At 37.8% G+C, this 14,383-nt stretch overlaps 1 protein-coding gene across 1 annotated transcript in view; it reads left to right on the top strand.

The window, feature by feature from the left end:
- The window catches only part of LOC114363138 (uncharacterized), a 61,854-nt gene extending 51,284 nt beyond the window's left edge, over positions 1-10,570 (top strand). Inside the window, exons 4-6 of the mRNA XM_028318780.1 lie at positions 6,547-6,936; positions 7,478-7,638; positions 9,846-10,570. Coding sequence (XP_028174581.1) covers positions 6,554-6,936; positions 7,478-7,638; positions 9,846-10,570 — 1,269 coding nt within the window. The 5' untranslated portion in view covers positions 6,547-6,553. The remainder of the gene's footprint in view (positions 1-6,546; positions 6,937-7,477; positions 7,639-9,845) is intronic.
- Positions 10,571-14,383: the final 3,813 nt, after the last annotated feature.

Genomic DNA, 14,383 nt, shown 5'->3' with positions numbered 1-14,383 from the left:
TAACCATGAAACACATTAAAAGCTACGGTCGTAATGCAATGTCATATTCAATGTTCACATTACACGTATTAATGGCGTAATAAACTGCAATAATTTGCCGGCTTAGTATTTATGTTATTAGAATCCATGAGTTTTCCAAATGACAAAAAAGATTTAAACGATGTTTCTGCTGGGGAATGCTGTCAGGTGATCAATGATAATAATTTTATTCGAAGCGCTTCTAGTTGGGAGAGTGAATAATGTATTCTTAGTTACAAGATGAGATTAAGTATCACTGAGCGATAGATTTTCTTGGTGGATTTATGTGGTATTTTTCTAAAGGCTCGGTGCACACAATGAGAGACATTGACGGCTGCTGTCGGACGCCTTGTAAGGGCGGGGTTGCACTGTGCCGGTGCTTTGTCAGTACATAAGGATACCGCCGAGCTATTAGAGAACGACATAACAAATTACAATTTCATTCAATGTAAATCCGCGAAGCACTCTCACGATGCTAATGGCTGGTCATAGACACGCCCGATAGTTTACGGGCCAGTAGATTGAGACTTAAAGAATATCGATTGTTATCTGACAGGCATCAATATCTGCAACAAGGCGGTGCCAGTGATGTATAAAAATAACTTGTATAATCAACTTTTATGGTGATCTGCCGCTGTAAAATAATGACGAGGCAATAAATCTGAAAATTTCCAACGTAATTTCACGAAACTATAACTTTATGAGAGTAGGTACTAATTATTTTCCTTTTATTATATTACCGCGCTAAAACGAATCCTAAATTATAAATTTTATATTTTCTTATTACTTTTATGTGTCTGTAGAATATAATATGTGCTGAATATAAAAAAGTAGTAACGCAGCTGTGTGTCAGAGGATAAAAGCACAAAAAGTGTTCACAGCATAAAGTAATATTCATTCATGGTGCTCATACTTTTAAATAGCATATCTAAGTTATATTTTTTCCAGTTGCAATCTAAAAGATGATTTACTTATACACATATTTTATTAGAGTAGAACATACGTTGCCCACTTACATAGGTATAATTTAGTACAACAATGTAGGTAAAATACTCGCGCGCATAAATGTGACGTTTGGCTCAAGATCAAATACTTCAAACTGTGAGATAACGACCGGTCTTCATGCAGATTGAGTCATAAAACTAATGCCTGCTACGAAACGGAGGCGTTGCACTAAACAACTATTACAAACGTGTTAACTCGATAATAAATAGGTAATTTGACTAAACATCTATTATTGTAATATAGGGTGGCCCAGAAGAAAATTCACTTTTGAAAATTTAAGGAAACGAAAACTGTACATTTTTGTAGAACTTTAATTAATGCAATTTAAAGGAAATTTCATGCAATTTATTTTTAAATTTACTTTCTTTTTTAAATTTGATCGTACATGTGATTCCCTTGACATTTACAACATTCAGTCAACATGCATAAAAATCTTGGAAAACTTTCGTTAGAGTTACCTCGAAATGGATTCAGGATGGATGAATGCTGCAGAGTTTTTGGATTATTAGAGTATACACTGCTCATAACGTACCCCACAAAAAGAAGTCTGCTGGAATGAGATAAGGGCTTCTTAGTTAGTTCTTAGGAGATTTCACACCTGCTTAATTGGTTTGTTGCATCGAAAGGATGATTAATTTTTGAGAGCGCTATACTGGCATGCTGAAAGGCTTCTTGATTTCAAAGTTGCAAGATTCGCAAGGCCATGACAGGAGCACTTGGTTTCATCAAGATGGGGCTACGTGTCACACTTCAAATGAGAGCATTTGGATGGTAAGAGACATGTTCCCACAAAAAATAATTTCAGGCAGGGGTGACATCTCCTGGCCACCAGGAAGTCCTGATCTCACTCCAGAAAACTCTTTTTTTGTGGTGTTACCTTAAGAATAGAGTATACTTTTATAATCCAACAACCATGCAGCAACTGAAGCTGAATATTCGGCAAAAAATGGAAAATAAGTTTCGAGGTAATTCTAACGAACGCATTTCAAGATTTTGATTCATGTTGATCGAATATTGTAAGCGTCAAGGAAATCTCCTGGACGATGTAATTTAATAAAGGTAAATTTAATAACANTTTGATGTGCGCGTTCACGCTTTTGTTCGATCAATTTTTTTTTTATAAATATCCTTGGACATTTTACATTTTCTTTGAATTGTAATGAATAAAGTTCTACAAAATTACACAGATTTTTTTTCCTTGAATTTTCAAAAGTGAATTTCTTTCTGGGCCACCCTGTATATCCGTTAAGCATAATATCTAATGGAGTGAAAGAGCGCAGTGCCACAACGTCATGCTTATAGCTTTTTCCCAAAGTTCTAAACCAACCCATACAAAGCACAGAAAGTATCCGTATCCCATTGAAACGCGGCCTATTATATCGTAATAAGATTAATACCATATTTTGAGGTCTAAAGCGTCGTGTGCAAGAAAAGGCATCCATAGTGTGCCAACAGGTACGGGTATGGTGAAACGTAAATAGCAGGTTGGAGGCATCCGGCTCATTGAATGCGCTGACCCCATCTGATCGGGGCGCTGAGACCACTCGCCACACGGCGCATCCACACGTATCGCTAACATTATTCCCTTTAATCGCCAACATTGTCCATTACGAAACAACTGAATTTGCTTCCCATTGATACTACACCTTATTCAGTCTTTATTTAACCGACGAGCGCGCAATGACACCACTGACCTTAATATCAAAGTTAATGCTTTCCACGGCCCATTGTCACTACACTACTTGTTCTTTTAACATCCATCAACGTCGCTATCACGATGATTGATCTTTCAATGTCTGTATTAATAAACGCTACCCATCATGTTCATTAGCAACATTTTGTTGAATTAAAAATCTTTTTTTCATTAATGTACACAAGCATTGTCTAGAAATACCGGAGCCGTTTCAACTTTTCTTTTGCCGTCTGCGACTTACAATGCGGCCTTGCACACAGATATACTAACAAAGGAAAACACAAACAAAAATATGTACCTACAAGCAATTCTACCACGCCGAGTATTGTGTTAATTTATTTTATGTCTAGTCTCGAAAAAAACTAGACATCCCTGAGCACAAACTGCGATATTTTAAAAGGTCTCAAGAATTCCATAGCATCGTTGAAACAATCATCATAGTTAACGAACAAATTAAAAGTACTTTTGATGTCAAGTGAAAATGAAATACTCGGGCAAACGAGGCTAACAACCGGTTACTATAAATAGATGCAAAATTAATATTAACTAGATATAAGAATACTTGATTTTACTATCGCTTAGGGCTTTATATGTATGAACTTGCGGGTCTGTTAACCTAAAAGGAAAGAGATGATTATATTCAAAGATCTATTAATCGAAATAGGGTGCGCATGCGTGTTCTAAGTTGTCTATCGTTTCAGAATACAGAGCATTCGATTGAATTTATGAATATTGATTTGCAGGACTATTTTTAGAACGTATCTGTACGGGCACTATTGAAAGGAAATTAGCCTTTCTAGAGGTCAATAGAAAATTTCCACGCGACTGGTTTACGACATCCTCGGTCTCATGGTAGAGGCTGATGGCCTACTTAGGAGTACTGTTTAGTGATCCTATAGCGCACGACCTCTGAACAAGTTAACATGTTATGGAGATGAGATAACATGGATTCTTATATCGACTGATATGGCTTGTACACGCAAGGGCTAGAAAATTGCTCTTCGCTGTTGGCGTAATCGCTTTGTTCTCACACTGATGCGCTGACCCATCAGACTGTTTTCAGTCAAATTATATCGCATATCAGTATTTATGAAACCGCAATTTATTTGAGTATATTTGATTGTATATCGATATGAGTTTGTTATTTCCTTTTACTTTGATGAGTTTCTCGTTGCAACCGTAGGTTCGTTATAATAATTAACTTTTACGGAACCTACGTATTTTGTAGAAGCAAGTTAATTGAACGAAGAAGCAAATAACACATTTCCATCTAAACATAACTCTCATGGCTTATATCACCCATACAGTATATCAACACTAGACTATAATTATCTAGTTTTATTTGAATTAGTCTAGTCTAGATAGTCTAGACACAAACGATATGAATTATAAATCTAATAAATGCAAAAATCATTTTATCACAGACTCTAGTTAGCATTTATCGTTATTGGTATTTCCACGTTGGTATAAACATATTCCTTCAACAAAAATACAAACATAAATGCGGTTCGCTAGACTGAAATTCTCAGAATCTTGAGGCATATTCCAGCGTATGGATAGTTTGTTTGATAAGTGAAATCAATAAACCGGTTTGAATCGTAATGCATTCGCATATCTTGTGCTTATTGACATTTTAAAATAGGTTACATCGGGAGAATGCGGTCGATCAGTATCTGATCAAATGCATTCAATGCCATAGGAGAGCCGATTGAGATCGTAACATATGACCAGGTTTACTGCTAGACCGGTGTAGGTCAGAGCCGGCCGTAGGGCACACCCTGCCCCGGTAAGGTCGACCATGCTCGGAACTCCTGTTATTTCACGCCATTGACGTCGAAGTCAGGCCCTATTTATTAATACTTTGCAGCGTGAACCCTGCCTGGGAGGAGTATGACAAATACAACGTTTCGCCTCCGTTCCCGTGTAATGTTTATTCTAGAAAACTGTTAGACGCCGCGCACGAGATCATTTATAACGCGGTTACATCAGATCGCGGGGTTATTTGGACAATTTTACAACTACGTTACCGTGAGGAAGCAGCTACAGTGAGTTATGCTCTAATAAATTTCACTAAAGTCAAGATTGCAGCGGAAAACCTAAGTTATCGGCTCACATATAAAAGGAATAAAATTTACGGAAGATCTATTTATAGAATATTTCTTGTGCTCGGCAGCATGTGCTGGTATGCTGGATTATTCTTCAAGAAAAAAGTTGGAACCGGTATCTGTGACATAGGGCAGACGTTTATGAGCGCATAATTTAATTTTCATGATAGACATGCAGATCAAATTACTATCGCGCCTAAAGCGACGCGACGCCTGCAACGAATAAGGTCTCACCGGGCTATATCATTCAGGCGTGCGAATGCATTGCTATGCGTTAGCCCCTGTTTGTGGGGCTGTAATAACATAAATAATTACAACATCTCTTGTAAATTCAATCAACAGTAAAGATCAAACAGCCGTTAATATAACTAGACGCCTTAACGATATTATTGCCCGTGGCCAATGTGGTTAAGTAAGCAATGCTTAATTTACAAACTGTTAAATGGTTCTAAATCAATTTAGATATTGCAGCTGTTTAAGCGATAATATTAACGGTGTTATTAACTCACACTGCACATAACAATGAATTTATACGTATACTATATCAAGATACATTATTGAAAACCTTTAAGATGTACGTTTTGTACAAATAATCAAAGTCGATAACATTTTAATTGATAATATTAAATCTGTACATAGACAACTAATATCTTTCATTATTTAACAATCGATACGATTTGAACATAATTCTATCTAATACATAACAGAAACTTGCAACTTATGTTAAGTTACATAAAACCAAGTGACAGCAATGATTGTTAACAATATGTAATTTGTTGTAATGCTTGGGTCGTAACCAATATTTTTTTTACAATGAATTCGGAATAGTGGTACCGTTGACCACGAAGTGGTCACCAGAGGCAGACCGTTACGAACATTGGGCGTGAGACGTGAGCGTGACGTGCTGCCTGCCGCCGATTCTAATTTTGACTAAAAACCTGTCATTTTACATTGAATTCGAAAAAAGAAACACAGATAAATTTAACACAAAAATTCATTTTTCAACATTCCTAATTCAAAGCGGGCAAAAAGGCAACAATAGGCGCTTGAAAATAGAGCAAGAAACATACAATCTGGGTAGGAGGAGTATTTGAACAGCACCAAGATTTTCCTCGTGAATTTTCAAACAATCCAATGTGAATACATGGTGCAGATTTTTCTCACGATTCATTCCTTGTGTGAGTTTTTCAGAAAATAGTATCTCGGTATGATTACGTAATGATACGGTTAATACGAGCTTCTGTAGTGAACTACAGGTCATATACTACAGTTCACTAGCAAGTTAATTACAATTTGTAGCAATTATTCAGTTAATGCCCTTAGATAGAGATCGTAATTGTTTATTCTCACACATTCATCAGACGATCACGTATGCCTGGAAGATAATTATTTTATGAGTGTTAAGAACGTAGTGCTAAATTCGCAAAGTAAACAGGGAACAATATAGGCACTGTACTTGCTGACTCGGTTCTCAATTTAGTGGGTATCACGGATAAAGACTGACACGGAAATTTTATACTACCTATCATCGCCACCCATCTATTGCGGTAAACGACGCTTGATATTGGCCATAAGATATCGGAAGATTTTATTAAATTCACGATGAATGCTCGCGTGCATAAAGCTGAGTCGTTATACACGATAATTTCTGAACTTCCCATGCAATTATGGTAGGGATATTAAAGCGTCGTAAGCTTTTTTTAATCAACACGTCTTTTGTTACAGATAACAAATGTTGCCACGGCCTCTCAGCAAGAGTACAATGCGGCTTTTAATCGGTTTAGTGTTAGTGGCGTACGCCGCGGAAGCTGCTAAAAAGTTTGAGGGTACGCTCAGATCAGCGGCAGAGGCGCCGCCGCAAGACAACCTGGCCGTGGAGTCTGGGTCGCCGGAGCCCGCGGTGGTGTCGGCTCCGCAGGAGTACAAGAACCCGGGAGCCCCTCCACCCCCGAAAACAACAGACGAGGCTCCAGATGAGATAGACGACTCAGTCCCTGAGACCGCGTCTGGTGGAGTTCCACCATCGGCGCCCAGCGGAGCCTCGGCACCTTCAGCGCCTGCCAACTCGCTCGAGGAATGCGACCCGGAGATGATTGGATTTGAACTCGTGACCGGGTAAGTTTTCAATTACATCCTTATGCACTTTTAATGTCGAAGAACACTTGCGGAGTACTGACCGGTAATTGCGCGGGTAATTAAGACTGCTAAGTCGACGCAACGGTACGAGGAGTGAAGTTATCAAGATCCCACTTTTCTCATGAGATATTTATCATGAAAGTAGCTTGACCATTTCTGTAAAAACATCTTAGTTAGAATCTTTTATCGGGTATGAATAAAATCTTTATAATTTAATGAAAATCAGTTCTAAGACGTTCGTAATATGAAAGTAAATCTTTAACAGGCGTGAAGTCACGGTTATTAAAATACCACTTGATGAGGACGCAAAAAAGGCAAATAAATTGTTAATCTTGACAAAGACATCAACGAGTCAGTGTTTAAGCGATCCCAATAAATCCAAAGATAAGAATATATCTCATTTCACGCTCAAACCAGCTCTACATATTGCGCGCGCGCAAAGCGCCGTCAATTAACGGCGGTCGCGGCTGGCATTGCGCAGGTCGCATATCATGTTAACAGTGTGGCGTGTCATGTGCAGGTACGTTTTCTCGGCGCCGTCGCACATACTCGACGACATCCCCGGCACTCTGATGTTGACCGACTGCCTGGAGCAGTGCCAGGCCAACGACACCTGTCGCGCCGTCAACTACGAGACGGGACTCTGCGTGCTATTCGGCTCCGACGCGGACCAGTTGCCGGGTGAGTGACAATCATGACTGACGACACATCAACCGCGATATGATTGATCAATACTATCTTCCTCAGTACCTATCTACGTGTTTGCATATGAATTCATCTGTGCGTGGAGCTTGACAAGACTATGTGTATTGAATTGTCATAACAAAATGCGCAGACGACTGCAACGTTGTTCATTATGCAGTCAGATCCAAGGTCTTGAATTATTTATTGCGCAAAAACGAAAAATAGAACAGTAAACTTTTTTATCATTATTACTTTGTGACAAATGATTCATACAATGTAAACAAAAATAAAATGTATCGTCAAACTGCTTTTTGCTCATTAAATATTAATAAGCTGATGATCGTAATCAGATCGAAGTCACAAATATTAATGTAAATGGTATCGATGACATACACGGCTAGTATCGGTAACAAGTAAAAAAGTTACATTATCGAATTTCATTTGTAAAAAATGTGACAAGTATATTCCTTTGTGGATTAATGTAGAGGCAGATAATTGATAGAGAAGCTTTGCATGTGCGAGGGGACAAAAAAGGAGTTGGTCGTGATCGAAGACTTTAAAGAGTGTGATAAGACACAATGGGCCGTTTATAACGTCATTTCTGTTGACGTGTCATTTTGAAACAGAGCTTTATTTTTTTTTTACATTTTATAAACTAGCTTGTTCGTAACATTTTTAACTTAAACTTTTTCCATTTGAGTAAGCTTTACTTATTTTTGAGTTAGCACACGTACAGTTTTTATCTTATAATGATAAAATAAATGTAAAACATGCGATCTGAAGTCAATTAAATTATTTAACACTCGCTAGCATCTGTAGAAATACACGCTTCGTAAATCTATAAAACGGTATTGCGAGTGCATCCGCACACACAATGTTCGCGATCGCGAGTGATATAAAACCTATTTGGATATTGTGACAGTGAAAAATCATACGGCTTTCTTTTGTTTTACTCTCTGTCGGTTGGATTCGATCAGTACACAAGTCTGTTGAAATTATTTCGCATTTTTACTTTAAAATATACCTGATTCCCTTCATGGTCCTGGATCGAGCCGGATAACTATTGCAATCGAGGAAGTTACGGAAAGCGCAGTTATTGGCACTGGGGATTGCGCGTCGTCAAAGAGTGGTCGAGGTTCAAAGTTCAAGTTCAACGGTTTGAACGTGTGAGCGAAATGGTATAAAAAGTGATTAATTTTAGGACCCAGCACTCTACTAAGGTATATTTTATGTGTAATTGTAAGGATATATAAGGTTAGTAAGCATTAATGTTTATTTTATGCAAAATTTGTGAAATAATGACTGTGTAACTGATTTACCTACCCGTTGCAATTTAGCAGTGTAGATACATTTGGCATTCTGTTAAACTAGTTAAACTGTGTTAATAAGTTCGCAATTAAGTGCCGAATAATTTATCTAGTATTTGTTTAAGCCAAATTATCATTATTTTCACACTCAGTGTAACGGTTGTGATTTTTGTAGGTAATTAATCCACCTTATTATTCAGTGTAACAATAGTCTCATTTAGGCATAATTATTAAGAGTACTAAGTACATTCTAAACGTTTTAAATGTATAAATTCCAGGATGACTAGTGAAATAAGGATTTGCCTAGCAAAAGCCCACTGATTAAGTTCAACGTTTATTTAGATAGTAATAATTTAATTCGCGTTGGTGGTCGTTTATCTAATTCAGAATTTTCATTTGAAAAGAAACATCCTATTATTATACAGTCCACTCATTTAGTAACTAAATTAATTTTCGAATCTGAACATAAAAAAATGATGCATGCCGGCCCTCAACTGCTGTTGGCTACCATTAGGGAAACTTACTGGCCGATAGGCGGCCGCAACTTAGCAAGAAAATGTTATCGTCAATGCGTACGTTGTAATCGCATGAAGGGTAAGACTTTTAACCCATTAATGGGAAATTTGCCGCAGCAGCGACTTCAACCAGGTGGATACCCATTTGATAGTGTAGGCGTTGACTATGCAGGCCCTATGGCTGTCGCTAATCGCACAGGCCGTGGCTGTAGACTCACTAAATCGTACATTGCAATTTTTGTATGTTTCACGACCAAAGCGGTACACCTTGAGTTAGTGGGTGATTTAACAAGTAATAATTACCTTCTCGCGCTGCGCAGATTCATCTCACGCAGAGGAAGACCCTCTCACATATTTTCAGATAACGGTACCTCATTCGTAGGAGCGGTTAACGAGATTTCGAAATTCTTGAAAGGCAATTGTGATTCATTGGCTTCGGACATAGCGCAGGAAAGTATTAGTTTTCATTTCATACCTGCGTATAGTCCTAATTTTGGAGGTCTCTGGGAGGCTGGCGTTAAGTCAGTTAAATTTCATTTGAATAGAGTGCTGGGAAATTGTAATCTTACGTTCGAAGAGCTCACTACCACTTTGGTGCAAATCGAGGCGATACTTAACTCTCGGCCACTCTCTCCGTTGTCATCGGACCCCGCAGACCTGACGCCACTCACGCCCGGCCACTTCCTCATCGGCCGCCCTCTCACCGCCCTGCCGAACTCCAGCTACGCAGACTGCCCCATCAGCAGGTTAACACGATTTCAACGCATTGAGCAATTACGCCAACACTTTTGGACGAGATGGAGCAAAGAGTACATTGCAGAACTTCAGCAAAGAGCCAAATGGCATTCATGCAAGTACTCCCTAGAAGTCGACACGCTTGTCCTACTGAAAGAAGATGGACTTCCACCTCTAAAATGGAAACTTGGGCGCATTGTCAAAGTCTTTCCTGGTGCCAGTGATGGGATCTGTCGAGTTGCTGACATACAGACTGCAAACGGCATCGTACGGCGTAGCTTCAGCAAGATTGTTCCGTTGCTCCCAGAAGAAGACGTTTCGGTTGAAGGACGAGCCTTCAACGCGCGGGGGCATGTTCGCGATCGCGAGTGATACCCTATATAAAAATTGTGACATTGACAGTGGTGCCAACCGTCGTACACCCTAGATTTTTAAGTTTCTCTCTCTGCCTTGTGGAACCGATCAGTACACACGTCTGTTGAAATTATTTCGCATTTTTACTTCCAAAATATACCTGGCCCCCCTTCACAAGGCAATGGGTGGGAATCAAAACGCCAAGCACTCCGTTTAGCGTCGTCTTGGGCCTGCTTTACTTTACTTTATTGTTCTCTGGCTTGACCTTTGTGGTGTGTGGCTATAAATCACTTTCTTCAATCAAAATCAGGAATCAAAATGGTGAAATCCAACTCCAAAGATGAAATCACGTTTTTATTGCGTGGCAGCACGCGGTCTTCAACATAGAGAAAAGTAATACATAGGAAATAGAGAGCCCTCTCTGTCAAATTTTTGAACCTACTAATTGACAGCCTGGTGTTAAATTCCCTGTACTTAACCTACGTACGTAACGCTCACACACATACATACATAGTACACGCACACATACATACATAAAGTCCACGCACACATANAATATACCTGATTCCCTTCAAATACAATTAATTTTAAATTTGAAAACTGAAAGCTTACGTAACACTTAAAAAAACTGGTAACACCCAATACCGGAACGAATAGTACCGCGCAAAAAGCGGAAGATGAAAGCCAGCCTGATTTTTCTTTGGCGAAAAAATTAGACGAAGCCTACTCCCACAGGAAATACTCCTGTTACGTGACAAATACGATCTGAGTGACCCATAAAAATGTACCGCGTTTGATGTATGGCGGCCGGAATATTGGGCGACGTAAATTACTGGCGGAAATAGATAAAAGTTTGCTTCTTGTCTACAAATGTGAGGGAAATGAAGAATTATTTCAAGCACGAGTGAGTAGAATTAACAAATGTTAGAAAGTTGTGGCTAAAGCTATTGACTGACTAACTGACCCGGCGAACTTTGTACAAATATAATTTATCAAAAATAAAAGCAATAATGTAAAATTCTAATGGTGTAAAAAAATTTCTGACCCTAGTGGTTTCTAAGCCTATTTACACAAAACAAACGTACAATAAAACAATTCCTCTTGATAATACTGAATTACATGAACTTTTTTTAAAACTGTAGTAAGTTTTACGGTTCTTTCTTATTTTTCTTGTCCATTTTAAAAGCTTTTTAATTGACATTTATTGGAAATATCACGTACAGTTAACATGCATTGGCATGTTTTAACGGTACCTAGTACAAAATAATGGTCTCCCTATTACATTCATAGAAAACAAGGCATAGAAACAATCCCCTTCTTTCACTTAGCCTCAGATCAGTCTAATAAAATCTTGTTAGCATCTCGCTTCTATACAACTTTTTCCATTCGACAAAAAGTAGCAACTTGTTTTGAGCTCCCTTAGCGGAACGAAATTACTTCAATCGGAACTAAATTAAAAACCATTGAAGGCCGACGGGATTTAATGCATTTCTGATTAGAGATGTAAATTGACTGAATCTGATCGGTCAAGATGGTCAAATACTATAAATGACCGGTCAAAAACGGTCAAATTCAGTCAATTTGACTCAATATTACTGTATTACTACCGAATAATTTAGGTATTTATTTAGGTACCCAATTTATGTGAAATTTTAAAAGAAGGAACGTTAATTTGTAATAAATTAAGAGAGAATAAGACGTAGACGTCATCAAAGTTGACGTGCGATGCGACTTTGCCATTCACCTATTAATGCATGTGAGCAGGGTGCGGGGCAATTGCGTAGAGAAAGAAAGAGAGCACAGTAAATCATTACAAAACACTTATTGTTTCAATTTAGAAGTTGTAGATTCACTGTAAAATGTTAAAAAATAATAAATCATTACAAACCACTTTTTTTATTTCAATTTAAACTTTTATCAATCACAAAATGTAAGAAAAAACTAAAAAAAGTTCTAAACTACTGAAATCAAATTCACCGAAATTGACCGTTTTTGACAGCTTATGACTTATTTTTGACCAATTTGACCGTAAATGACGGTCAGTCAAATTCAGCCGCTTTAGTCATTTTCAACACTATTTCTGATTCTATTTACAGGTAGTAAGGAACTGACCTGAATCTTGGACTTGGAGAAAATTGAATTAGAGCCGACGCTTGCGAGAGAGCTATTTGCATTTTGTAGAATATTACTTCTTGCGTACTTCTTCGGCGCTTTACGTCTGAAATAAATAAGGGAGGTTTAATCAACACGTACTTTTTAGGTACTGGGTTCGGGAGTTATGTTGGAATTTTTTGTAAGATAAAAGTCATAAATATTTATTTATGTATTAGTGTTACTAAGGTTATAAAAGTGATGATCAAGTTTCAAACCATACTGACGCCATCTTACAAATACTGCTTAAATAAGCTGTAGTCGGTTGATCTGTAGTGTTCGATTTAAAAAATGTGCATTTTCATGTTTTAACCCTTAACCAGCTTGGTTAAGGGTTAAAACATGAAAATGGTGGCTTAGAGCCCAAATCAATTTGAACTTTATGCTGTGAAGATACGGTTCACATTCAAATCCAAATTTTGGCTGCGGCTTCGCAAATTATCCTATTTTTGCCTTGGTCGCAAACTATCTCTATTTTCAAATTCGGTTCTGTGGTTAAAGGGTGAAAGCTATGACAGATAGATATGAGACACTTTCATACAATATTAGTATCCGCGTATCGTGCTAAAACCTGTTTTAATTAATTCAAATTTGATTATATTGGTGTGGATTTGAAATCGAAACGTATATGACCCCACAACCCTCATTCCATTCACTTAACAAAATAAAGAATTTGAATTTGAAAATTCTAAAGCGAGAAAGTTTTCCACATTCTAAAATAGTACAATCCTTTGTTCCCGACTTTTAAAATGCAACATTTAAACATGTTCAGAGGTATGTAAATAAGTATTAGATATGAATCGGAACGTGTTGCCGTCACGCGAGTTGTCCGCAACAGCCCGAAATAATTGTGCTTTTATTAATTTGCGCAGATGGGCTGATAAGATAATAATATGAAGCCTGCAATGAAGGAGCATTTTAGCCACACTCCATGTAAAACAGCCAGTTTACCGCCATCAGCTCACGCACACTGTTGGGCGTAACTTCGTTCGTTTCAGCCGAAAGACGTCCACTGCTGGACAAAGGCCAGATCGTCGGTCGGCGTAACTTACTGGCCCATTTATCATCCCGAAGCGTAGGGTTTATACTGGGACGTGTAAAAGTGCTTTTAAAAGCCTACTTACTTACAAAAATAAAATGAGTTTTGAGTTTACTGATGATTTTTCAAAATTCGTTAGGTACTGTTCCTACTGCTGCTACTGGTAATAAGTTGATTCTGCATAAATTTTCGCAACTTTAAACTATGATTATCAGCTATTAAGAAATATTGACAATACTATCAATTTTATCGCGGTAATAGTATAACTGCAGAAACCATTGTGAAAAATTCGGCAACTTATGACTACCTATTGCTTATTCAATGCAAAGGCCATCTTAATTCTTAATATGTTGAGTGGAACTGAATTCTTATGTTCACAAGTAGTCATTAAAATGAAATAAAAAAATGTACACTCACTTTAATATATTGGGATGGCTGATTCGTTTTTGAGTGTGAAGGGAGCACCACTTAATAATCTAATGGGTTCATAATTAAATTTAATCTACATGGTTCTAATTTTTCTACTGTTTTGAACAAAACCCTCATAACTTTTCTTGATTGTATTAAAAATTAGAAGACCTATAATTTCGTCAAGTATCTTTAAAGGAACTTTTTAACCCTTTACCTACGGGGCCCTTGGA

This window comes from Ostrinia furnacalis, unplaced genomic scaffold (assembly GCF_004193835.3).
Source record: "Ostrinia furnacalis isolate ACB-3 unplaced genomic scaffold, ASM419383v2 OfSCF7013, whole genome shotgun sequence".
In the NCBI taxonomy this organism is placed as follows: domain Eukaryota; kingdom Metazoa; phylum Arthropoda; class Insecta; order Lepidoptera; family Crambidae; genus Ostrinia; species Ostrinia furnacalis.
Note: the sequence above shows the minus strand (reverse complement) of the source record. Positions and strands in the feature narration are given on the sequence as shown.